The 24,744-nt window shown below is 42.4% G+C and overlaps 2 protein-coding genes across 2 annotated transcripts; one reads left to right on the top strand and one right to left on the bottom strand.

Moving 5' to 3' along the window:
* The first annotated feature begins 958 nt into the window (after nt 1–958).
* LOC122649849 lies at nt 959–7,253 on the top strand. Its single transcript, XM_043843099.1, has 4 exons — nt 959–991; nt 1,073–1,171; nt 2,538–3,477; nt 6,978–7,253. Exons 3-4 carry the CDS (start codon nt 2,551–2,553, stop codon nt 7,140–7,142), a joined length of 1,092 nt encoding a protein of 363 aa, XP_043699034.1. The 5' UTR covers nt 959–991; nt 1,073–1,171; nt 2,538–2,550; the 3' UTR covers nt 7,143–7,253.
* Nucleotides 7,254–11,782: 4,529 nt separating this feature from the next.
* On the bottom strand, nt 11,783–13,518 carry LOC122652405 (glucan endo-1,3-beta-glucosidase 13-like). Its single transcript, XM_043846134.1, has 4 exons — nt 13,344–13,518; nt 12,248–12,586; nt 12,136–12,166; nt 11,783–12,036 (listed from the first exon to the last, which is right to left on the bottom strand). Exons 1-4 carry the CDS (start codon nt 13,399–13,401, stop codon nt 11,943–11,945), a joined length of 522 nt encoding a protein of 173 aa, XP_043702069.1. The 5' UTR covers nt 13,402–13,518; the 3' UTR covers nt 11,783–11,942.
* Between the last annotated feature and the right edge of the window lie 11,226 nt (nt 13,519–24,744).

Raw genomic sequence — 24,744 nt, 5'->3', positions numbered from 1 at the left:
CTTCCTACACCTTCATTCTCATCATCCTCCATTATAATATCTATGTACTCATAATCACCTGCACACCCAAAGATATTATTAAGAAGTAACAACCCTCATTTAATTAATTATAAATTGATTTACACCACAAAAAACCCCTGTTAACTCAAGCAATACCAATCCCAACTAAATGGGTCGGCGTCACAAATCCTTGTTTTTCAATCCCAAATCATGTAGTCAGTTAACACCCCTATTCATAAGGTTTTAAAACCAACAAATAGGTCGGGCTAGGTCAAGGTAGCATTCAATCAGTTCGGTCGGTGCTCGACGGGCTAGAACCCCACACCAAGACACGAGCGAGGCTGGACCTAGAATTGACACCCCTACCTTGTTGGTGAGCATGGGCATGAAGCGCACCACAGTTCACCAGCTGCGCTAGGCAATTGTTGTTAAATCTGCACGTACTTGCTTAACATGTATCAATAGAATAAATAAAAAATGACCAAGAGATCGCTGGTGGGTCATATAGCGCGTGCACCAACGTGAGGCCAATGAGAGCACGCAAGGCATCAATCGAGATGAGATTTTTTTGGGGGGCGATGTTCTTCGTGCCGTAGCGCAGGCTGCGCCCAGGCACATGGAGGTGGGCACAATGACCACCCTGTCCCCCCGAGTGGCAGACCCATGTGCCTGGACGCAACCTACGCTGCGGCACAGAGAACATTCTCCCGATTTTTTTTTATTGCAAAATGCAGATTCCAAAAATAATATAAAATAAATGAAGCCCATGACGTTGACACATGTCAAGAAAACAAGGTATGTGAAGTGATTTGCAGATTCACCGAACACTATAAATGGTTCTTTCCCAAATTCATATTTCGTCATTCTGATTACACCTGGCGCTGCTAACCCTTTTCTTCTTCAAAGGGTCAAGGCTCGAATGCTCTACATTCTTTAGCAGTAGAGACAGCGCTTCAGTCGCCGAGACTCCTCGTTTCATTTCGGCGGGCAGGTAACTCACCGAACAATTTCCTTTTGCTCTTTGTTAGCCTGTCTTTTATTCCCGTTTTCTGAATAAATATGTCTCCTTCAGAGCTTTCACCCAAAAGGAGCTCGAAGATCTCAAATTACCTTTCATCTCGTTTGCTGCCCAATCCCAGAGCAACGGCAATACATCCCTTCTGTTCTTAAGGTCAGATTTGTTCTCTATTCTAGGCCTTAATCTCTAAATCCTGCAGAAGAAATATTATCCAATCTGGATGGCAATGATATAATATGACTCTCATGCATCGAATTTTTTTAAGGTCAGATTTGTTCTCCATTCCAGGCCTTAATCTCTAAATCCCGAAGAAGAAATATTATCCAATCTGGATGGCAATGATATAATATGACTGTCTCATGCATCGGATTTTTTTAATTTTGTTTTGGTTTTGTTGTTCTCTTGATAGTAGTTTCCTGATTCGGATCTTGATCAATTCCAATTTTTCATTCAACTAGGCATACTTTAAAATTCACGAACCTCTTGGTCAGAGGATGTATGATTTGGTTACACAGAAGAGAAACGATCAGCTACCTTTGGTTACACAGAAGAGAAACGATCAGCTACCTACCTTTGAGGATCTCGTAATTGCATATTGCTAAAGTAAGCTTCCTTAAACTGAAATTACTGTTGGTTGTGTGGGTTTCCAAAACCCATTTATTTTTATATCTTGTATAAAATCATCTATCTTGTCCTCAATCCTGAAACCCCACTTAAAAGGTTCCTCTTTGACATTGCATGATTGCAACGTCATCAATAAAATCTGAAATAATATCAGGGGGATGGTCAGAAGTTTATACATCTAGATCATCTTTTTAGACCGCAGTTTCTGCAATATATGTTTTCACTTCTTAAGTTAAGAAAATCCACCATTTCCTTTCTCATATCAGCAGCCACTGAAGCTGGGTTCCTACAGGGATCACCAGTTGTGTTATCAACACTTGCTATGGCTAATCCTGGAAGAATGACTTGTTCTATTTTGTGGACAACTTCTGAATCAACAAGATCACTAACCTATATTCTTCATCCAAACATGAAGAATTGTCAATGAAAATTAAGAACCATGTCAATGAAAAGAGAGATCAACAGAAATCGTAAGGCATTAAGTAACAAGTAGCAAGGTTCTAGGTTTTGGTTTCGACCAGACTTGAACCGAAATATTTTGTAAAAATTTCGGTTGAAACCTGGTGGATGGTTTCGAGGTCCAATGGCCAAATTAGGAATCTAAACTTTTAGAAAGATATTTTTAGGCCCTCTAAACTTGGTGGAACCCCTAGATTTTAAAAAGCACACCCAAAATGGTATGAATTTATCCAGGGCCCCTTTTTATCAGTAGTTTATATTAGTGAATGCTTCTAGTTTCTACCTCAGAATATGTTGTTTTTATATTTGTCCACTCTAACTTGATTTCATAGCAAGTTGATCCATAATTTGCATTTGTTTTTTCCTGTTGCTTTTACATTGTTAAGTGCATTTTTGTATCAGAAACTTATATACTATACTGTTATTTGTATCATAGGTGTCCTTGAAGAATGGATCCTCCAGTAACAGATTTAGGACCGAACAAGAATATTGATGAAGAGTTGAAAGACGGAGGTCCCTTGTTCCATTGTGATCTTGTTGATTCAGAAGTTGTGCACAAAATAGCCCAAGTCATTCTACCAGGATTAGCCACAGCATGTGTTGATAACACAACTGGCGATCCCTTCAGGAACCCAGCTTCAGTGGCTGTTGATATGAGAAAGGAAATGGTGGACTATCTTAACTTAAGAAGTGAAACATATATTGCTGAAACTGTGATCCAAAAAGATGATGATCTTGGTGTAGAAACTTCTGACCACCCCACTGATATCATTTCAGATTTTATTGATGACTTTGCAATTTTAAAGAGGAACTTTTTTAGTCGGGTTTCAGGATGGCTACTAAGTGAAAGGAGGGAGGACAAGATAGATGATTTTGTACAAGAGATGGAAATAAATGGGTTTTGGTCGATGGATAGAAGGGAAATCATTGGTAAGAATCTACTGAAGAATGTTGACTTCAAAGATTTATTCCATTGCAAAATGAAATTTTATACTGCAGAAGAACTTGCTGAGCATAGCTGTAAGTGCATCTTTAGGTCCACAAACTGTACAAACGACGGTTGTAGTTATAATGTTTGTGCAGTGCACTTGGAAAAGCATGATGCAGTTTGTCCCTACAAGGTCCTTCCATGTGAGCAGAAGTGCTCAGAGAGCATTGTAAGACGTGAGATGGATAGGCATTGTATAACTGTTTGCCCAATGAAACTTGTGAATTGCCCTTTCCATCTTGTGGGCTGTCAATATTCCATTCCTCTTTGTGGCATTGATAAACACTGTTCAGAGTTTCTTCATTCTCATCTGCTTTATGTTCTCCAAGCAATTCATAGAGAAGCACATTGGGAGGATCTTAACCAGCGAGTGGAACTTCTGGAGAAGGTTTACATTTCTTAACCCACCCTTTGAATTTCTTAAATTTTTTTCGTTTTTGTCTTCTCTTGCAGCAGAACGGATACATTTTTGATGACTTGGTATTGTTTATAATTTCATATTTGTTCTGATTTTATGAGTCTTGTAGTAACCATGGGTTATGACAAAAGTTACATGGTTAATACTTCTAACTTCATATTGTTGCTTCATTTCATTAGAGAATTGTACTGTGATTTCTCTGAGAAAACTTATATGAATGAATTGATCATCAGACCTGTGTTGAAGAGTGCACTAATGAAAATTTCAGCCTCAGGACTTTACCGTACAGCCATTAATTCCTTCAGAGACACCTCTAGGTTTGGAAGAATTTTGTTGGCTGGCTCAGCACCCCAACCTACTAATCTTTTTTAGTAGTGCTGGTCTTGGTGCAGCAACACCTTTGCAGGGATCCAAGAACAAAAACAGCAATACAGCAAGATAAAGTTGATATTTATCAAATGTGGAATAAAAGATAGTTTTCCAGGGCTTGCTAGAAACCCCAAATAGGACCTTTTTCTTTCGATCACTTTTAGAAATAAGTAGTGAGTAAGGACAAAGAAATCTTAGAGCTAGCTTAGTGTTGCTATACTAAAAGAATACTACCATAGTCACATGTTCATGACCTAATTTTTTGAAATAAAAGACTGATCCTAAAAGTCTATATATAAAAAGAGAAAAAGAAAAAAAAAAAAAAATTGAGTCTCAGAATGTAAGCATATACTTGCTGCTTAGTTTTATGTGTAACCCAAATGTTCCTACATCAAACTCATTACAAGGCAATCAAAGAAGCATCAACTTGGTGGAAATTTTCTTTTATTGGGGGCTCTTGCAAGGGCAAAATTTCATTCAAAAGCACATGATAAGTTGTAAGTCCATATAGTTTAGATTTGAAAATCCCAATATAGTTGTGTAGCTCCTATGTCAAGCAAAGTGGTGCTTGGTCTTGAATTTTTCAATTTCTTCAATTAGTGGGGTTTCCCAAAAGCTCCACAAGGTGCAAAGTTGTTAGGTTTCATTGGTCCTTAGATAGAAGGCAAAAACATGGTGAATAACTTATGTGCTAAATATTGAATTTATAGATCCCTTATTTCGCTATATTTTTCGGACTAGCTTGGACAATACACCACCCCTTCAATTGGAATGTGCAGAACCTTGGAAATCCTGGAGGACTTAAACTTAAAGAAATCCTCAAATAAATTTCCTACGAATGTAGGCTATGGGCTGAGTCATATATGTAATGCAGGACCAGTTTGGTTCAATTTGGGTCTGGTTTGAGTCGAATTCTGGTGCAACCCATGACCCATAGTTCAAGTTTGTTTCAGATTTGGTTCATCTAGAATCAGAAACCTAGGCTCTTCCCATACAAGACTGGTCTGTAGTGGCATGAGCTGGAATGCTGTGGTAGAAAGCCCACTTGGAGAAAGCAACCCCCCACTAGCCCCTTCACATCAGACCACATTTGTTACAGCTTCTTTTGTTTCTAGTCTTGTCTGGGAAAGACGGCATGATCCTACTCAAGGATCTCAACGGCTGGGTCACGGATTGGGGGTGGGGCCTTTTCACTCTGGCTCCTCCTAAATGTAATCTGTGGCTCTCCAAGTCTCAGCCGCCTCCCACCCTGTGGCTGTGGCTGTGGCTGTGGCTCTACTGGAGTCTGTCTAGATGAACCAGCTCCCCTGGACATCATTCTGTCCTGCTCCATCGTAAAGGTAGCTTTGCTCTTTACCTTTGCCATCCTCACTTCAGCAACCTCTGCCGGTGTTTCTGCATCATCCCAATCTGGCTCCTCACTGTTATATTTCTCTTGCCCTTACTCGAGTAACTTGTCTAGACATGCATACCCAAACTCTTCCCTGGCTGCCCTCTTCTCCATCCTTTTCTGTATCCCGTCCCTCATAAGTGTTACCATGGTTTCTTCATCTCACTTGGAACACTAGGACAGCCCATGACAATTTCTGTCACCACCAGCAAGAAGCCACTTAAGTGTAGTGGCCCCACCTCCCATAATTTTTTTTCTTACAATAATTTCACTGAGACTTCTTGTCGGCCGAAAGGGGTATCCCATACTTCCGTGCAATGTCCCCACCTTCCCGATCAGCTATTATGCACTTGTTGGTACACTGTCGCAACAAGAACACAATGATCTTTATAACATGTAGATATCAAATAAGGCTCCTAAAACTGCAACAAAGCTTATTCTAAATTTCCCCTCAGTCTTATATTTTTTTGCCTAATTAAAACTATTCTTTATTTTTAATGATATATAATTACTTAAAAAAAAATTAAATAACATCACATTGCTGATCAATTTTGGCTGAAAACACATTTCCAATACTTCTATTATTTTTCTTTTAATTTTTTGAATCAAAATAGAATTATTTCTTTATTTGTTTTTTTTAATTTCATTAGTTATTTAAAAAAAAAACAACAAAAAATTCCGAATCCATCAAGCCGAGGATCGGCCTACAGTGTCTAACATACACTTTTTAATTGGAATAAGAATTTGGATCTTATCTCTTTCCGATGTGTGCTTAAACAAAAAAAGTTGTTCTGCTCTATATTCTCTTATTTCCATTTCATTTGATTTCATTATTAATTGAGAAATTTACAAATACCTCCCCTGAGGTATCGCATAATTACAAAACACTCTTCAGTTTTGGAAAATTATGCATGCCCCCTACTTTTGTAAAATGTTAACAAATGCACCCATCCCGTTAGTTGCAAACGGTAAGAGGTTTTAAGTCATTTTATGACCAATGGGTTTCGGGTTCTCTTCTCCTTTTCTTCCATCAATGTTACCCACCATCAACAGATCTTCTGATTGATCTGCATCGATATACTTGAATTTTTCAAATCATTTTGAATCATCCAGTTTTTGGCTTGTTGCATGCTGCATCTCTAGTGAAAAACGTTAGAAAAGTGTCTGATAGTACAAATGCTTGAGCAAACTAGTGATCCATGACTAGATCTATGATTAATCTCAGATCTGTAGATCTTGGCTGCAAGGATTTGAGAGTATTTTTGTTTTGCAATTTTTGTTTTTGATTATAACTGAAGGGGGCTGAGAGCCTAGGACATAACCTAAATGACTTTCACAAGAAGGCAAACTGGATCTAGTGTGGAAACACTAAAAGTTGGAGGCAACATTACCACTAACAAGCATATGATCAACCTCAATGGTTGTGGTTGGATGACAACAAGCAACTAGTTCTGCATAGTCTATTGTACATGTGAATGAATGTTATTTGTTGGGTCGTTAGGATCATTCCTTCATTTGTAATGCATTTGCAAAGTTACAGTTATTTCCAACATGTGTAGCCTTGAACTATATATGTATTATGACTCCGTTAGTTATGTACAACATATCATAGTTCTCTCTCTGTTAACTAATATTTTCTTACTATCAGTAACCTATAAACTACCCCTCTTTCAGACTCTATTAAGAAAATAACTTCATTGTTTTGTTACAGTCATCATCTCTTGATCTACTTTTAGAAGCTCGAGACGTCAAATCTTTAACCTTCGCTGTCAGGGAGCTTGAAGCAAAGATTGGCCCATCAGGAAGTGACATCTCCAATAAGGATTCTGAGGCTGCAACCACTCTTGCTCAAGAATCAAATGAGATTGAAGGCTAACTTCATTCCCTTCAACAACTAGAGACATGAAAGATATTTTTATTCCCCCCCCCCCCTCCCCAATTTTTTTGTCCCTTTCACCAAAGGTTGCAGTTCTACACTTCTAGTGATTGGCGGCTAAACTCAAGCAACTGGGCTTCCAATCAGAAACTTCGATGGCTGGTGTTTCAGTTTTCCGATGATTTCTTCAGCAAACCTACACACAAAGATAAGTATAGATTTCGTAATTTGAAGGTTTGACATTTTGGAAAAATGGTTCCTACACATCCATGGTAGGAAAACCTTTCTTACATGCTTACTATTCTTTTGCCATATCGAAAGCTGATGTGGTTATTCCAACTGTTAGATAGAGATGTCATGGTCTGAATTAATCATGTATTTTGTTTTTGAATAACCCCTGATTATGGGATCAGAATTCAGGAAACCAAGAATTGGGGATGACACCTTAAGACATGGGCCTTCTATTTATTTTTTTATTTATTGTATTGGATGACCATATTCTTTTTCTACCATCAGTGGGGGTGGGCCAATATCCTTGGCCTGTTTTAGACACACATTTTAACTACTTTGTGGCAAAGTTTGGTTGCAAGTGGAATTAAAGGGAAGGGAAGGGAAATTTTCAAACTTAAAACAGAAACTTTTGTAGTTTTCCAAATTGATTCCAAAGATGGTTGCAAAACGAATGTTGCTAGACGCATGATACTTTCCAAAATAAATGATCAATCGCTACAATTCGATAACCCTCTCTACTTTTTCCCTTTATTAATGGGCAGCAAAGAAGCAACAAATAGAGGGTGGAACCATAGTTAGCAAAAAGGGGAATGGCAAAAAACAGAAATCGACGGTACAAGTTTAGATGTTAAAAAAAGGACAGTCAAAAAAACTGAGAACGGTTAAAAACGGAAAACAGACGGTATGGGGTTTAAACATGTATATTTTTAAAAAACGGCACTATTCTCATTTAAATTGAGGAATTTTTACTTGAATACTTGCTTCTAATGTTTAAAACAACCATAACGTCCAAAATTAATCCATATATATTAAACAATCCATCGTAAGTTCCAAGACATGTCATCTAATATCATACAATATAAATTCTTAATTCATATACCATAATGTCCAAAGTCTTGTTGAGCAATGTGGCATGGCTATGGTGTTGTTCCTTATTGTCAACATAGCCAATACACTCATGGAGTGATGCATGTTCAGTCGGAATTGGGAGTCAGAGAAACCCTTTTCAGTAGATGCATCAGTTTGTGGCTCAATTTCAAGGTCCATGCATTGACCTTGAATTGAAGGTGATATCATGAGAAATTTAGTTCTTCGAATCCTCTTTACATTGGCAAAAGAATCAAATCGATTGAAGTTTGGGAAAGAGAGAGATGATTAGTTAAGCGAGTCAATGCAAGGGTTCGGGTGTGGACATATATAATATGGGTTCCCTCCCCTTGTACACCTGTTTATGAGGGTGAGTTATTCCAATCGTAACATTGGTGCTTTCATTGACCTGTCCTTGGCGGTTGACTACTTGGGAGGGGCGATCTGGTGCTAGAGTGCGAGCCCTTGGGAAAGGGCTACCTGCCGTCGGACATAAAGGGCTACCTGATCTAGAGTGGGCTAACACATTCACAGTACTTGAAGGCATTTCCATTTCATTTTGTTACAACTATTAGTTTGTAATTTACTGTTTTTAATCCGGGCAATGGTTTCCTATGCCACTAGATCTCCCATGTCACATTAATTATGGTTCGGGAGATGGTTTCGCTCAATAAATGCCCACATGGTATCTGAGGAGAAAGAGTATCAATGCAGGCCCATGATTATGTGAGAAAACGCGGGAAGAAATCCCCCTTGCATGCATGAAGTTCTTTTACTCTATTCGAAATTGTTATTCTTATTTGTTAAAACCATTTTTTTTTTGGGAGACAGGAGGGGTATCCGACTTTAGGCCTACTAAATCCCCCCCGGGCCCGCACATGACCCCCGCTAAAACCAAATTTTCCTCCAACCATAGAGAAGAGAGAATCTCTTGATCCACGAGATGTGACCTCTAATGAAACTAAAAAAAGGATATTTCAGACCTTCTACAATAGAGATGAGAATTAATGAAGACATTTACTATTCCTCAGTCCAATCATAATGTCTAATTAATTACCATAGCTGAAGAGATTAAAGAAAAATCATAACTTCAAATCACCATGTTTGAAGAGATTCCGCTCTTCACCATAGGTCTTTTTTTTTTTTTCTTTTTTTTTGGGATTAAGAGCTTGTATAATAGGGGGGATTAGGGGATTAGGGGATGGGGATAGGCCCCAAGGTAGTTTGAACTCATGACCTCTTATTTGAAGAGTTGATCTTTTGCCAACTGAGCTGACCCCTTGGGGGTACCGTAGGTCTTTTTTGTTTTCCCATGTAGTTTTTAAACCATGGTGAATGGTGAGCTGGTGACCATAGGTGGGCCAGAATAAAGGGCAAAACTGAAAATTCAATTAAACATATATAGTAAAAAGTAGCCCAGGAAATATAGATGGAAGAGAAGACCTAGAAGTCCAGAATCAGAGAGCTAGGCTCTGCCTTGCCCTCTCTAGACTCCCAACCACCCAGTCTCCATCATCTCGGGGACTGATTCGATTGAAGCAAATGCAATGTAAAAATCTTAACTTTTGCAGAAGAAAACACTGCCCGAGGTGAAACTATGAACGATTCTGACCTAAATTTTTTGACTTGTGAATTTGGTTTCAGAAAAACTATCCCCCAAAGGCCTCAAACATCCTCAATTTGGGTCTTTCCCTTCTCTCTCTCTCTATCGTCACTGTTTTTTAAAGTTTTCAAAAGAATGAAACTTATCTCTCTCGTGTACTCGTATCACATTCTCTTACGCAATGATCATTTTCTCGCATTCTTTGATTTCTTTCTTTTCGTTTCGTTATAAGTAAATCTTATTATTTTAAGCGGTTCTGCAGTCATTTCACCCCTCTGCACCCCCCAGTTGGAGATCGCCCAGCGCATCAGGAGGCGTTGACACATGGATTGATTGTCATTCGGACGGTGCGAATCGATGAAGCACAGCTGGGTGTGGTGGAAGACATCCGATAAAATTGGAACGACGAAGAGAAGGATTGAAATCCTTATTTTCAGCTCGATCTGCACCATTCGAATAGCACCCAGGCCATGTGTCAGAGAATAAATCATCTGCACATACCAATTTAATTTTGTTTTCATAAAATCCCCTCCTCCCTTTGTAAATGATAAAAATTGGATAGGTGGTTGGCTCTCACACCTACGTTCAACTGTTGGTACTTGGAGAGGAAACAAACTCGTCAATGCCTGTTGCTACACTAGACAATCTCCAGCTCGGGGGTGCACTGGAGAGGATCCGAATCCTACATGGAGCCCATGTTTTCTGGGCACACTATCACTATACCGCAAGCTAGCATTAGTAGTATCCATCTCTTTCTTCCCCCATTGAAATGACTCCCCTACCCCTCCTATATGCTGCCCCATCCCATACCCCCATTGGTGCCGTTTGCTAGCTTATGTATCCAGTTGGTATGCCTATCCCCATGGTTTGAGGTATCGGTATCGTATCGGATGATACGTAACTGTTTTGCTAGTGAACGATCTTGATACCATATCGGTGACCCGGTGTGGACAAAGAGTAAAACAATCAAAAACCTTATTTTTTAGGGAAAGTAGGGGCAAAATTTTCATATACAACCAATACTGTATCAATTTTGCAGGTCATCAATACCGTGGACTAAAACCATGCCTATCCCTCTCCATACAACAATCCCCACCCCCACCCCCCCCCTCTCAAAAAAAAAACTTATATAAATTTGTTCCAATTTTTTTTTGGGTTTGCGGTTCAATCGGTCCAATTGATTTCGATTTTGTACCGGTTACGAAAAGCCCAAACAAAAAATGATCGATAAGAGAATCGGTTAGGCTTTTGGCCGGTTAGGATTTGATTTTGACACCTCTTCCTAAGACCATATTGAACCAGAACCTCCAATGATCCCTAGATAATGTAAGGCGATATTTCACTTTGGCCCAGCTATTGGCACTCCTAACGATCAGTTGCCCAACAAAATGGCCCAGCCTAGATTATACATTGGTGGCTCAAACGGTTCAATGGTGAACCAATCAGCTGGTCTATCCTTAAATCATTCCACATAAAAAACATAAAACACATGGCAAAATTGACACTCCATACTCAATTACGCGAATCTAGGCGGTCCACCATTTCTACTCGAGCCAGCTATTAAACCATATAGGTTAACAATCACACACTATTGAAACTACAATGAAAGCCCAGGTCAAATGGTTCAATTTTGATAATCTGGTTCTCAGAGTTAACCACAATCCAGACCAAGTAGTTTTCAGCAGTTTTGGGTCGGGTAGAGACAAGTTAATTTAACCCAATTTAGAAGTTGGCCAATGGTTTGAGCGGTTGGACCGGTTTGAGTTTGAAATACCAAAAACAGCTACTATTGCCAAGATTTTTCATCAAAGAGCCTGTTCAAAGAAATTTTGACAATAAAATCTCACAAAGAAGTAAATCTAAAAGGAAATATAAACTGATAGAAGCAAAAAAAGATGATTAATTGGCTTCAACAGTGATTTGATTGTCCAAAATGGGAAGCAAAAATGAAAATTTGGTAAGCATTGATTCCTAGCCCAACAACAAAGAAAGGAATACCTTAGCATAACTTACAATTTGAACTATGCCAATCTCTCCAGATTACATATCTCTATAGCCCACAATCTGATATGAACAGATTCAAGAATCTCACCTTTTCATTAGCTTCTCATGAACAAAAGCAGTAAAATCCCAAATAGTTTCCACCAGCTCAAGCTGTGTCTAGACATTGATGGAGCTGAAGAAGTTATAGATCTGTAAAGTAAACAAAACAAAAGTTGATTTAGAACAATTAAACAAAGAAGCATTTACTTCAATTTCATAAATCTAAATAAGTAAACATGATTCACATACCCTGATGTAGAATAAGCACAACTTCCATAGCCTGAAATCACAAATGAAACTATATAAGCTTAAAAATGATTTCAACTCTAAACTGAAGCATAGCTTGAGAAAATACACATACTTGGATCTCTAGTGATTACAGTAGCTGTTCCCCCAAAATTACAAGCGATATCGGAATTTCCATTCTGTTGGTAATAGTAGTTGAAAGCATATGAGGCGTGTGATAAGAGCGTATCGGGTTCGAAGCATGATCCACCAGATTGGATTGGAGTACAATCAGCCATCCCCTGACCACAAGCCCAATCTAATGCATTCTGCAAATCAACAGCTGAGACTCCTGGCCGAGCAACACACCATGTAATTCCATCAAGGAATGTGGTGTTACCTTCTGGAGGGGAGTTGGTGGAGATTGGAATTATGGATTCTGCCTTTTCTTGCATTGCCCCTTCAATTGTAGAAACTGAATTTTGTTTGTTTAAGATAAAGAATGAGTATTAATATCAGAAAATAGATTTGTTCTGTGAATAGGTAAGAGGATCAAACAGGGTAGATTGGTTTAAGGCCCAACCTTCCTCTGCAACTTCCCCCTTTGAATGCCCTTTACATGAACATTTAGGAGAGATGTATTGCACTAAAGAACAGTTTTTTAATCTCTCTAAAATATAACTAATAATGGTTCTTTTACAGGCAGAGATTAACCCTTATTAACAACAGAAGGGTAAATGATTCAAAGAATTAATATTTCAGTTTGGCTAATAGTATTTAAATGAAATGAAACTGTCCACAGAAAAAGGAAAAGAATCCAAAAATAGAATAGGAAATGTGGTTAATTTAGTGATAATAATGCTTAGCATTTGTGGCTGTTTCTTCATGTTTGAAAAGAAAAGGAAAATAAGGGACTTACATTTGCAAATAAACTGGTTCAGATCAACCATGGGAGAAAGAAAGAGAAAAGAACCCATTTAGATCATTTTATTTGGAAGCTTAGAAGAAGCCATGGCATTGGTTATTTTCCATTCTCATACACCAGTAAAATAGCAATCAAGTACTGAGGATTAAAGAACAGAAAAACAGAAAAGCTGTTAAAACTATACATGAAGAACAAAAAATCACCTACTTTGAACAAAATATCTGAGAACACAGAAACATCCCACATGAGAACAACAGCAAGGCATAAAAGCTGCAGATTAAATAGGGAAAGGACCAAGAGTTCATACCCAGATGGCATTCCACCATTAGAAGAACCACAAGAACCACCAATCCTTTCTTTCTCATGACAGTTTAGTATCAAACCTACCAACTCTCTCTCTCTTAAAGCTACACAAGAAAAACTTTCAAAGCCTCTCCTGTGTCTCAAACTCTGAATAGTGAATACCGTTCAACCTCTCTCTCTATAGAGTGATAACAAAACTGCTTTAAACTCCTTATAAATACAGGGGATTTGCAAAAATGGCTGTTACTTAACAGGGTAGATATGTTTTGTTTTTTGCACTTAAATGACACTTTTAGTATGGCATTTGTGTTCAAGCTAATTAGGGGTAGATATAACCATAAGTATAAATAAATAATAAACACAATAGAATATGGTGCTTTATAGAATCTGTTTCAGTTCCAGGTTGACAGCTTTCGGTTTCAGTCTCTTCATCTCCAATCTATCTCTATTCATTGACCAGTTTCTCGTTCAATTTCTCATGATAATATTTTCTGGTTCAATTCCTTTCCCGGCTTCACTATTTCTGGATTGCTCATGAATCCTCTCCTTGGGGTGAACCCGGTTCGACTCATATTTGGTAGATGGCACGTAAGACATCCTTTAGACCAGAAGTCGGACCATCAGTTAGTCTGGTCCAAATTCCTTGCGCATAACACACACTTGTGGACATTCAACACGTGAGGCTCAAATATGCTGTATAGTTTAAGTGAGATCACTAAGTTGATAAAGACCATTTTAATATGGAGTGTTGATTAAGGCATACTTATTCCTCAATTAACATAATATAATTGAAAAAAGGCAATTTTGTTGTTCTAGAATGACTAGGTTTTGTAGTTTTATATAGGGGCAATTACTATCACTATCCTGCACTTAACTTATATTTACTAAAATTATCCTACCTTAAATTTTTTTTCTAATATTACCCTACTTTTAGACTTTTACATCTCCTTTTACCCTCATGTCTTTAAATACCCAGATTACCCTTTCCTTTTCACCTAGTAACTTGTTAATCTATTTAACCTACCATTCATCTTCTTTTTTTTTTTTTGGTCATTAAAATAGTAAAAAATAAAAGCATCCACCAACTTTTTCTCTCTCTAGTTTTTTACTCCATTTGTTTTTTTTTCCTTCAATTTTTTTATTTAATTAATTTTTTATTCAACATTTCATTCTCATTGTTCTTCTGCAAACAAATCATGGTTCTAAGTATGAGTATCGTATCGCCCATATCGGGCAATACGTACTGGTTTTACTAGTCACCAATACCAATACCGTGCCAATCCCATATCGGTATAGTATCAGTTTTGTGGGTTACAGATACTCGTTCTGATATCGTGCACTAAAACCATGGCACAAATCAACTCTCTTCAAAAATAATAAAAAATAAATTAAATAAAAACAGGAAGAGAGAGAAGAAGTGGGGTGCTTTGAAGAGAGTCGACACACGGTATTGGAATGGGTATCGACAACCTACAAAACCGATACAATATCAGCTTGGATCGGCTGTATCAGGCAAAATTACCTCTGAATCTCCTTAAAAGTGAGTTTTCTCACCATTTTACCCCTTGTCCATGTCATGCTACCGATATGGTATCGGTCTGGATTGATTGTATCGGGCAAAATTATCCCTGAATCTCCTTAAAAAATGAGTTTTTGACCATTTTACTCCTTGTCCGTACCATGCAACCAATACGGTATCGACATGGTATTGGTATCGATGACTAACAAAACCAATATATATCGCCTGATACGGGCGATACGATACCAATACTTAGAACCATGATCTGTGTTGAACTTTGAAGAAGACGATGAGGATGAAATGTTGAATAAAAAATTAATTAAATAGAAGGATTGAAGAAAAAAATAAAAAAAAAAACAAATGGAGTAAAAAACGAGAGAAAGAGAAGAAGTGGGATGGGTGCTTTCATTTTTTACTATTTTAATGACAAAAAAGATCAAAAAATAGAAGATGAATGAGAGGTTAAATAGATTAAAAGGTTAGTAGGTGAAAAAGAAGGGTAATCTGGATATTTAAAAATATGAGGGTAGAAGGAGATATAAAAGTTTAAAAGCAGGGTAGTATTAGAAAAGAAGTTTAAGATAGGATAATTTTAGTAAATATAGGCTAAATGTAAGGTAGTGTTAATAATTACCGCTTTTATATATCATATTTCTTCTTAAAGCGTTTTTTTGGAACCCATATAAAAACTATAGCTTAAAAGAGGTAAGAAATCATAAATCTGTAAAGGGAGAAGGATAAACACACCGCCAACGTGTGATAAGCTAGCAGGCGGCATCATGGGAGCCAGACACATCCCTGTGTGCCTAGCATTGTGGGATGCCTCCTTGGGACTGGATCCGGGATAGGGTGCTAATTGTTGGTTTGATCCTTTGATCTAGTTTCAATTGGGTTGAATCGGTTATGGGTTGGTAATAGATCAAACTGAAATCAAACGATTAAGACAAGTTTGGTTTTGGTCATTTTTTATCTGATTTGGTTCGGTTTTTACCATATTGATTTAACAGACTTTTATCGTGTTGTTATTATTCGGTTGTGTTATTTTATATATACATTAAAAATATTTTTTAAATAAGATCAGTTTTATCGGGGTTTTTTTTTTGGATTTAGTTTCTGATTTTGGTCAGTTTGGTTTGGTTTGGTTTGATAAAGCTCAAACCAAACTAACAAAGGTTCAATTCGGTTTAATTTGGCTGAACTGATGGGCAATTGATTCGGGTTGGAAATTAACACCCCCAAGTAAAGACAACAATGTGTCAGGCGGGTCAAGTATAATAAATGATGATTCCACCCTAACACAAACTACTTATCAAGCATGTCAACACCTTTTCTCATGATCTTTTTGCTATTTGGGATGTTAATCCTCAATCTTCTATCTCTCGTTTTTGGCATTTGGATGATTGTGGGATTTTGTTCCCCTTTTGTTTGATCTTTCCTTTCTTGATAATGGGACAAGGATGGGTATGCTACAATGGGACAAGGATGGGTATGCTACCGGAATACCTTACCCTTCAATCGAAAATAAAAACATCAAACCTCATACATCAACTTTGTTTTGTATGGAGGGTGGCGTTTCTATAATTTCTAGCACATATATATATAAACCTCTTTACATATTATTTAGAGGGCAAACAATAGTTTAACATAGGGTTTATATTGTTTAGCATACGTTTATTTATTTACTTTGCGTATACTAACCTTTGTGTTGTAACGCAACAGGGGTAGAGGAGAGGGCCCTTATGCCTCTCTTATTGCTTTGTATATTAGCATACCCATGGATTGAAGTTTGGTTTTATCAGGTGGACCAATGTGACTAACACCTTCCTCGTACTACAATTTGACACAAACCTAGTCTTTGATCAGACCAGTTCAGAGTGGAGACAATAGTTTTTATATGTGGATTCTAAACTCTAATCTAAGTGGTGACTTTATGTCATTGAGATCTAGACCTTCTTCGTTTACATTTTTTTTTTTTTTTTACATATAGGTAGGGCGGGCCAAGGGTTTCCTATAAATATTTGAAATTTCATCATAATGGAGCTGCTCTACAAGACTATTAAAGATTTTCAGTATGTACAATGACAATAGATTTTCATTTGAAAAAGTAAGGTAAATGAGTGAACTTGAGGCTATAATTCGATATGTTAAGACGGTAGTCCGTTAACTAGATATCCAATGATCACATTTGCTAAATCATCTTTGCACATGATCGAATAAACTATGAACACTTGAGGAGCAATGGGGAATCAAGTACTAGGTATTGCGTGTGAAAACCTCCGGTACTTGGTTCGCCCGTGAATGAACCTGCAAAAACCAAGCAATGAGCGCAAGAGGGCCGGTGTGGCTCCGGCCTAGGACTCTCCGATGCTCAAGTCGAGTCTCTCAACGCAGACGGCAGCTGCGTACTAAAAAGCCGGATGTGGAATAGAGCTCCGTGCACAGGTATTTATAGAGTAAGGAGGAGATGAGACGGTTGGGAGAGTCCTACTATGATAGGAGTCCTTCTTTCGGAAGGTTCTCTCAGCGTGAGCGGAGTGGGAGAGTTATTTTGGCCGAGACTCTTATTAAGGTAAGAGTCCATGTAGAGTGTGATTTTGTGTTGTCTTTGGGATCGTGGCTCGGTCCTTATCCGTGATTCTCGGGATGTCTTGTGAGGCAGGAGATCCCTGGTGGTGCTATGGGAGCCTCAATGGAGGAGGGCTCGGCCTACGAGGTCGGCCCATGGGGTCGGCCATGGAGGTCGGCCCGAGAGGAGGTTGGTCTCGGCCATGAGGTCGGCTAGGAGTCCCTGGCCGACCCGTATAATCTCGGCCTCGATCCGCGGCGGCTCGCTCAACCGAGGCTTTGTCGGGTGACTTATCGGATATGGGGTTCGGCCCAATTTCTGCTCGGCCCAACTCGGTTCTCGGATTGAGGTCGGATTGACCCGCGTGGCGACCTCGATAAAGGTGGGGTGTTTATGCCTCATCACCAGGCCCCCACTCATCGGTGTCGGCTCGGCGATGAGTGAAATTTCTTGAAGCGCTTGGGGAAGATTCTTCTTTGTTGGGCGAGATTATTTATTCGCTGCGGATTTCAGCATTGCCGCGATGCGCGGTTGGGTGTCCTTGCCGCGTCGTGAGTCATATGGCGGGCTCGGGAATTTGAAACGTCCTTTGATGCGGGCCGTTGGATCATGCTTTGCAGTTTGGCCGTTGGATCGAGTGAAACCCCCCCTCCCCCCCGGGCGTTGGATCGTTGAAACCCGGGATTATAAATAGGCGACTCTAACTATTCATTCTTCACTACTCTAAGTTATTGACTTCTCGGCCGAGTTAGGGAACCGTCAACTCGATAGATCTCGTCGTTTGTCACTGCGTGATCGATAGCTCGAGTGAAGCTTTCCGTTAAGTGATCGACTCAAGCGTCGTTCGTTCCACGCTTCAAACTCTTCTTCGGCTTGATGAGTCTTCTCCGCCCAATATCAGGTTGGTAGTAGTCCTATGGGCAAGCGCTCGCGAGCCGGCGAGCGCCGTCGAAACCGAGAACTCCCCCGTCCGCTCTCCACCATAGACCTGTGGGCTCCGACCTCGAGCGAGCCCCGATGTGGTGAGCTTCGTCGGGCAGGTGGCGAGCCCGTTCACCCATGGAGTTCGATACCACGGCCCAATCCATAGCATGAGGCCAGGGCCGAGAACTCGGGTCGTCCTCATCAATGAGGAATCAAGTGAGGAGATTCATCGAGATGGGGTTGGCTCGGTAGCTCGTCTCTTAGAAGCGCCCACGAGCCAGGAAGCGGTGTCGGCACCGTTCCGAGAGCACAATCACGAGGCGACCTTGACTATCGAGGGCGACCTCGCCATCCCAGAGACATTGACTCCGCGTTCTAATCCGGGGAGATGGCACCTTCATCGAGCCAGCGAGGTGGCTGCAATGCGGGAGACGCCCGCTCAAGTATGCGTTTTTGCAGCTCCCCCCGTTCTACGACCTGGTGGACCGGATCCCAGGCCACTTCCATCGTCTCCTGAGTGGTGGTGCGACGAACTCTGGTTTTTTTTACCACGGCCGTCTATGGTTTCTATGCCTGTTCTGCGAGATGGGCGGTGCTAGCGTGGCGCTTTTTCTCGGCTCTTCTTCTGAAGAAAGTCTCCCAGAAGGGTAAGTAGTATTATTCTGCCGCCCGATCGAGGGAAGAGCGCGACTCTAGGCGGTCACTGAAGTTTACAGTCGACACGCCGACCTTCAACAAGTCTTTGGAAGCCCGCTTTTTCTTAAAGCTTCCATTCCCCACGACCCTCTCCGAACCAGGAGTGGAAGGAGATGAACCTGAACTATGTAAATGAGGTACTACCCACTGGCCGAAACGGTGACCTCGCTCGACACTGATCCCAATTGTCAACCAGCCTTTGATGTTCTCGGCCCGGGACCGAGGGTTTCTTGAGTTGGCATATGACCCCTGTGGTAGGAACCCTTGCCGAGCTTATCTCGGTTATCGAAGCGCGACCCCTTAACTTAGTTTTCTTTTCCTTTTGCGGACTTATTTCTCATGTTTTTCGGTTTCTCTTGCGGTGGTCGGCCACATTCCTCCAATGGACACGGCTCGGTGAGGAGCCGAGATTATCGCGGATAGGAAGAAGAAGAATCTTTGAGAAGAGACCCGGGCGGAGATCCTCCAAGGCCTCCAAGGGAAAGGGGTGATGCGGGACCATCGGACGCGGTGGTCGGTCTGGAGGCCGAGAAGAACACGGGTCGGTAGGGTCTCAGAGGAAGGGAAAGGCCGAAAAGGCGAGAGGAGCCAGCAGAGACATTAAACGCCAAAAGCTCTCGGTTAACTTTGACAAGTGGCGGCCTTCCGCCGTGGCCTCCCACCAACATCTCCCGATACGTCCCGGGAGGGCTTGACCAACAACATCCTGTGAGGCCGACTGGCGCCTCTTCCCGGGGACTCGGCCTTGGCGTCGGCCGCTCACGCCAAGGAGTGGCTGGATGCGATCGGCTCCCAGTAGACAAGGAGTAGGCTGGAGAGCCTTGTAGGCCACTGAGCTCCTCTCCACCCTTTTTCAAGACTTCAACATGGTAAGTTTCCTTGTCGGCTCTTGCCTATGATGCGATATGTGTAGTTTATCCTGATTTTTGTTCTCATGCTTTTTTGTAGGGGTTCGCCAAAGCAGTGGAGACCATGCTCAGCGCAGCTCTCGGCCGAGAACTATTCCTTGGGCGTCGGTTGCAAGAAAAGCTTATCGGGAGCGCCGGAGATGCCGTTGAGGCGTCGGGAGACCTAAGAGAAGCTCACCGGCCAGGCCGGAAACTCTCGGCCGAGGTGGCAGGAGGCCAGGAGAAGAGTCAAGGCTCTGTGGGCTCGGCTCGCCGAGAGTGGAGGAGAAGGCCAAGGAAGATCAGGCCGCGGCTACGGAGCACGGCGAGTGCGGCTTACTATTCTCCAATCGGAGCGTGGATATGCTCGCCCGCGAGATCGAGAAGCCTCCCTTCACGAAGGTTTTGAAGCAGCCGAGGCGGTGAGCTTTGGGCGAAGATCAAGCGGCGTATCTCCGATCTCAATCTCTCCCGCTTTAGCGATGATCGACTACTTTGCGGGAGATGGGAGATGAGGAGGGGGCCGAGGTCACCTAAGCTCGGCCCGGAGGCACCACTGCTTCGGCTCGATGTCGGCCCTCCTCGGAGGCTGGACCTCAAGACCACCTTTCTGCCGAGCCCAACACCGTGGACGCCTCCGAGGTGCCTCCAAGTCCCACGCCGAGGAGGCGGAGATGTAAAAATTTTCTTCTTTTTTTTTTTTTTTTTTTTTTTGGTGGGGCAGGACTGCCCCTTTTGTATGTCTTGCGTCGATCTGGCTTTCAATGAATAAAACAACTTATTTTTGTCAAAAATTTGTCAAAGTATTTGAACTCGGCGCCTCGGTATTCTTTTCCTTACGTATTTTGTTTCGTTTGTGGCCAAGGTTTGCCCGTCGTTTACTAACCAAGCTTAGGAACTCGTCTCTTTTATCCATGCCCAACGTTGTCGGTCAATGCGATCTTAACCTGGTTGTTAATCCGCCTTTCGCTTTTCGATCCGATTGGAGAGGCTATCATATAAGCGGGCCAGCGTGGCCAGGAATATCCTTCTTGGCGAGCATAATGCCTTAAGCGTGGTTTAGTACTTCGTTAGGCTTTCGGCCAAATAGGAATGTCGGTCCTTGAGATGTCGGCCATGTCTATTTGGACATGGTCTTACGACCCGGCTGCCGACCCTATGAGGGATTCGGTCTTTGATGTCGGCCTGGCCTGAGGACCGGTCTCTTATGACTTCTTGGCTGCCCGACCTATGAGGTCGGTCTTTGATGTCGGCCTGGTCTATGAGGACCGGTCTTATGACTAACTCCACCTATGAGGGTTGAGTCTTTGATGTCGGCTTTGATACTATGAGGACGGTCTTATGACTTAGGCTGCCCGACCTATGAGGTTCGGTCTTTGATGTCGGCCTGGTCTGAGGACCGGTCTTATGACTTCGACTTGGGAGCTTGCCAATCGTTGAGTGTTGGAGAAAAGATTTTATTGAATCAAATGTCGAGGCCCGACAAACATGTTCAATTATTGAAAAAACTTTTTCAAATTTTCCAGTTCGAAGGTCTCGGTACCTTCTTGCCCCTAGATGCACGCAGCGATATGTGCCAGGGCGAATTTGCTTGGAGACTATGTACGCGCCTTCGATTTGGTGCTAATTTTCCTTGTTGCCTCGGCTAAGATGCGGCGAGTTTTAATTCGAGAACAAAGGTCCCCTTGACGAAAATGCCGCTCTTTGACTCTTGAATCATAGTAGCTTCTTTGTCTTAAATTGGTATGCCGTTTGGGAGTAGGGCATTTTCTCGGACTTCATCGAGGAAGTCCAAATTGGCTCGCAGCCCATCTTCATAGGTCTTCTCGCCAGTTGAGCACTTCGGTATGATGAAGCCATAACTTCAACCGTGCGAGGGCTTGGTCCCATAAGCGGCGAAATGGACTCTCCCCCGATTGGAGTTCTTACGGGGATCGTCCGATATGCCCATAGGGAGCGCTTGGGAGTTCTTCACCCATCTCCCCCTTGGCCTCATCCAACCTCCTCTTAATGCCAAGCGGTAATGTTCGGTTGACACTTCTACTTGTCCCGGATTTGCTTGTGGGTGAGCGGCCGAGATGGGTCGTCAATGTGGAAGTGCTCGCGAGAATTCTCGGAAGGCAGGTTGTTGAATTGCGCGCCATTATCGGTGATGAGAACTTTTGTTGAGCCGAACCCGTAGATGACCTTATCTCGAAAATTTTTTCCATGTTCTTCTCATTGATGGTGGCAAGGGCTCGGCCTCGACCCACTTGGTGAAGTAATCGATCGCCACTACTACGTATTTTCTCGTTCCGATCTTTGGGTGAAATCTCGAGAATGTCCATTCCCACATAGCGAATGGGATTGGGCTCGACATTGAGGTTAATTTTGTTGTCGGTCGGCTTGGGATTACGCGAGCAGTTGGCACTTCTCACACGTCTTCACGTATTTCATGGCCTCTTCCCCGCATTCTTGGCCAATAGAATCCTTGCCCAAGTATCTTGTATGCAAGAGCTCGGCCGCCCATGTGACTCCCGCATATTCCCTCATGCACCTCGGCTAATGCATACTCGGCCCCCTTCGGTCCCGGACATCGGAGAAGAGGGGCCGAGATTGCCCTTGTAGCAAGTACTGGTCCGATCATCGAGTACTTGGAAGATCGGATCTTGACCTTCCTTGCTTGTCTCGATTCCCGGAGCGAGTCATTTTCCAAGTAGTTGACAATGGGGTCCAACCAGGTCGGCCCATCCTCTTCAATGTGCTTTATGCTTTCGTCTTGTAAGGATGGCTTCTCCAATATTTCTATGTATCTTGACTGCTCGAGATATTGGAGGTCGGCCTCGCCAACCTAGATAAGGAGTCCGCCGCGGCATTCTCTTCTCTCGGTATTCGAGTCATCTCGAAGTGTTCGAGCTCGGAGATCGAGATCTCGGGCTCGTACCCAAGTATGCTATCATCCTTTCGTCTTTTGCCTCGTAGTCTCCCGTTGACCTGGTTGACCACGGTTGGGAGTCTCCTCGCACCTTCAACCGCTTTATGCCCATAGCTGTCTTACGACTCAAGTCCAGGCTAGAAGGGCTTCATATTCAGCCTCATTGTTTGAGGCGGGAAACTTGAACCTTAGGGCATATTGGATCGAAAAGCCTTCGGGGTGACAAGAATTAGGCCGGCCCCGCTTCCTCCGAATTGCTTCAGAGTCAACATTCATTGTCCAAATCGGGTCGTACGTAGCCCCCACCTCTTGGATGTTTTTTCTTCTCCAACCTCATGTTCGGGCCGTGCATTCGGCAATGAAGTCGCGGGGCTTGTCCTTTTATCGCCGTCCTCGATCGATAGCTTATATCATATTCACTTAGCTCAAGCCGCCGGAACGTGATCAGCGTCCGGCAAGGGTTTGTGTAATATCTTTTTGAGTGGGTGGTTGATCGGTACCACGATCGGATGAGCTTGAAAGTCGGCCTTAGTTTCCTTGCACCGTGATTAGGGCGAATGCTACTTTCCTCAACCCGAATACCTTGTCTCGGCATCAACAAGAACGTGGCTGACATAGTATATCGGCCTTTGAGTTCGACTCACTTCGATCAACACCGCACCGACCGCTACGGGGGTGACGGCTAAATGAACTTGAAGTTCCTCTTTTGGTTCAGGCTACTGAGAAGAGGTGGGTTCTCCAAATATTTCTTGACTCTTCAAAAGCTTCTTGGCATTCGGATGACCGGATAAAATCTTTTTGGGTTCCGGATATTCTTTAGGGCCTTAAAAAATGGTAGGCACTTGTCACCCGATCTCGACATGAATCGGGCCGCCGCCACACGTCCGTTTAGCCTTTATACTTCTCGGATCGTCCTTGGAGGACTCATCTCTTGGATTGCTCCGATTTTTGCCGGATTGGCTTCGATGCCTCGACAGAGACCATGAAGCCGAGGAACTTTCCCGAGGTTACTCCTAATGCACACTTGGCGGGATTCACTTCATCTCGGTTCTTCCTCAATACGCCAAGGCTTCTTCCCGTCCGCCAAGTGGTACTCGGCCTTCAAACTTTTCACCAACATGTCGTCCACGTAGACTTCCATGTTCTTTCCGATGCGCTCGCGAATATATAGTTCACGAGGCGCTTGGTATGTCGCTCGGCGTTCTTTCAATCCGAGCGGCATGACCTTGCGAGAAATTCTCTTGAGTCGATTCGGAAGGCCGTATGCGACTCGTCCTCCTCATGCATCATGATTTGGTTGTAGCAGATGCGCATCCATGAAACTCAGCAACTCATGACCTGCCGTGGCGTCGATCAAGAGGTCGATCCGAGGTAGTGGGTACTCATCTTTTGGGCAGGCCTTGTTGAGGCCGGTGTAGTCGACACACATTCTCCACTTCCCGTTCGGTTTAGGGACCATGACGGCGTTAGCCAACCAGGTCGGGAATTTCTCTTCTCGGATGAATCCTGATCGTAAGCTTCTCCACCTCTTCTTTGATTGCCGTTTGCCGATCAAGTGCGTAGTTCCTTCTCTTCGCCCCGATTGGTTTCCGACCCGGTCCACATGGAGTCGGTGCTCACTATATGTCTGGGTATGCCCGACATGTCAACGGCCGACCAGCGAAGACATCGGCGTCGCTTTTAAGAAAACTCCGAGCTGCCTCCTCTGATCTTTATTTAGTAGTGATCCGAAATGGACCACCTTGGTCAAGTCATCTTCGGCTCGAGATGAAGTGGGGTCGGTCTTCTACGGGTTGCCCTCTTCTCTCGATAAGCTCCTCCACTAGATCTTGGGGAGATGTTCGACGCGACATGGCCATTCCTCGAACATTACCCTTGTTTTGCTTGACGAAGGTAGCG

The sequence above is a fragment of the Telopea speciosissima genome, chromosome 2, assembly GCF_018873765.1.
Source record: "Telopea speciosissima isolate NSW1024214 ecotype Mountain lineage chromosome 2, Tspe_v1, whole genome shotgun sequence".
Taxonomy (NCBI): Eukaryota; Viridiplantae; Streptophyta; class Magnoliopsida; order Proteales; family Proteaceae; genus Telopea; species Telopea speciosissima.
Note: the sequence above shows the minus strand (reverse complement) of the source record. Positions and strands in the feature narration are given on the sequence as shown.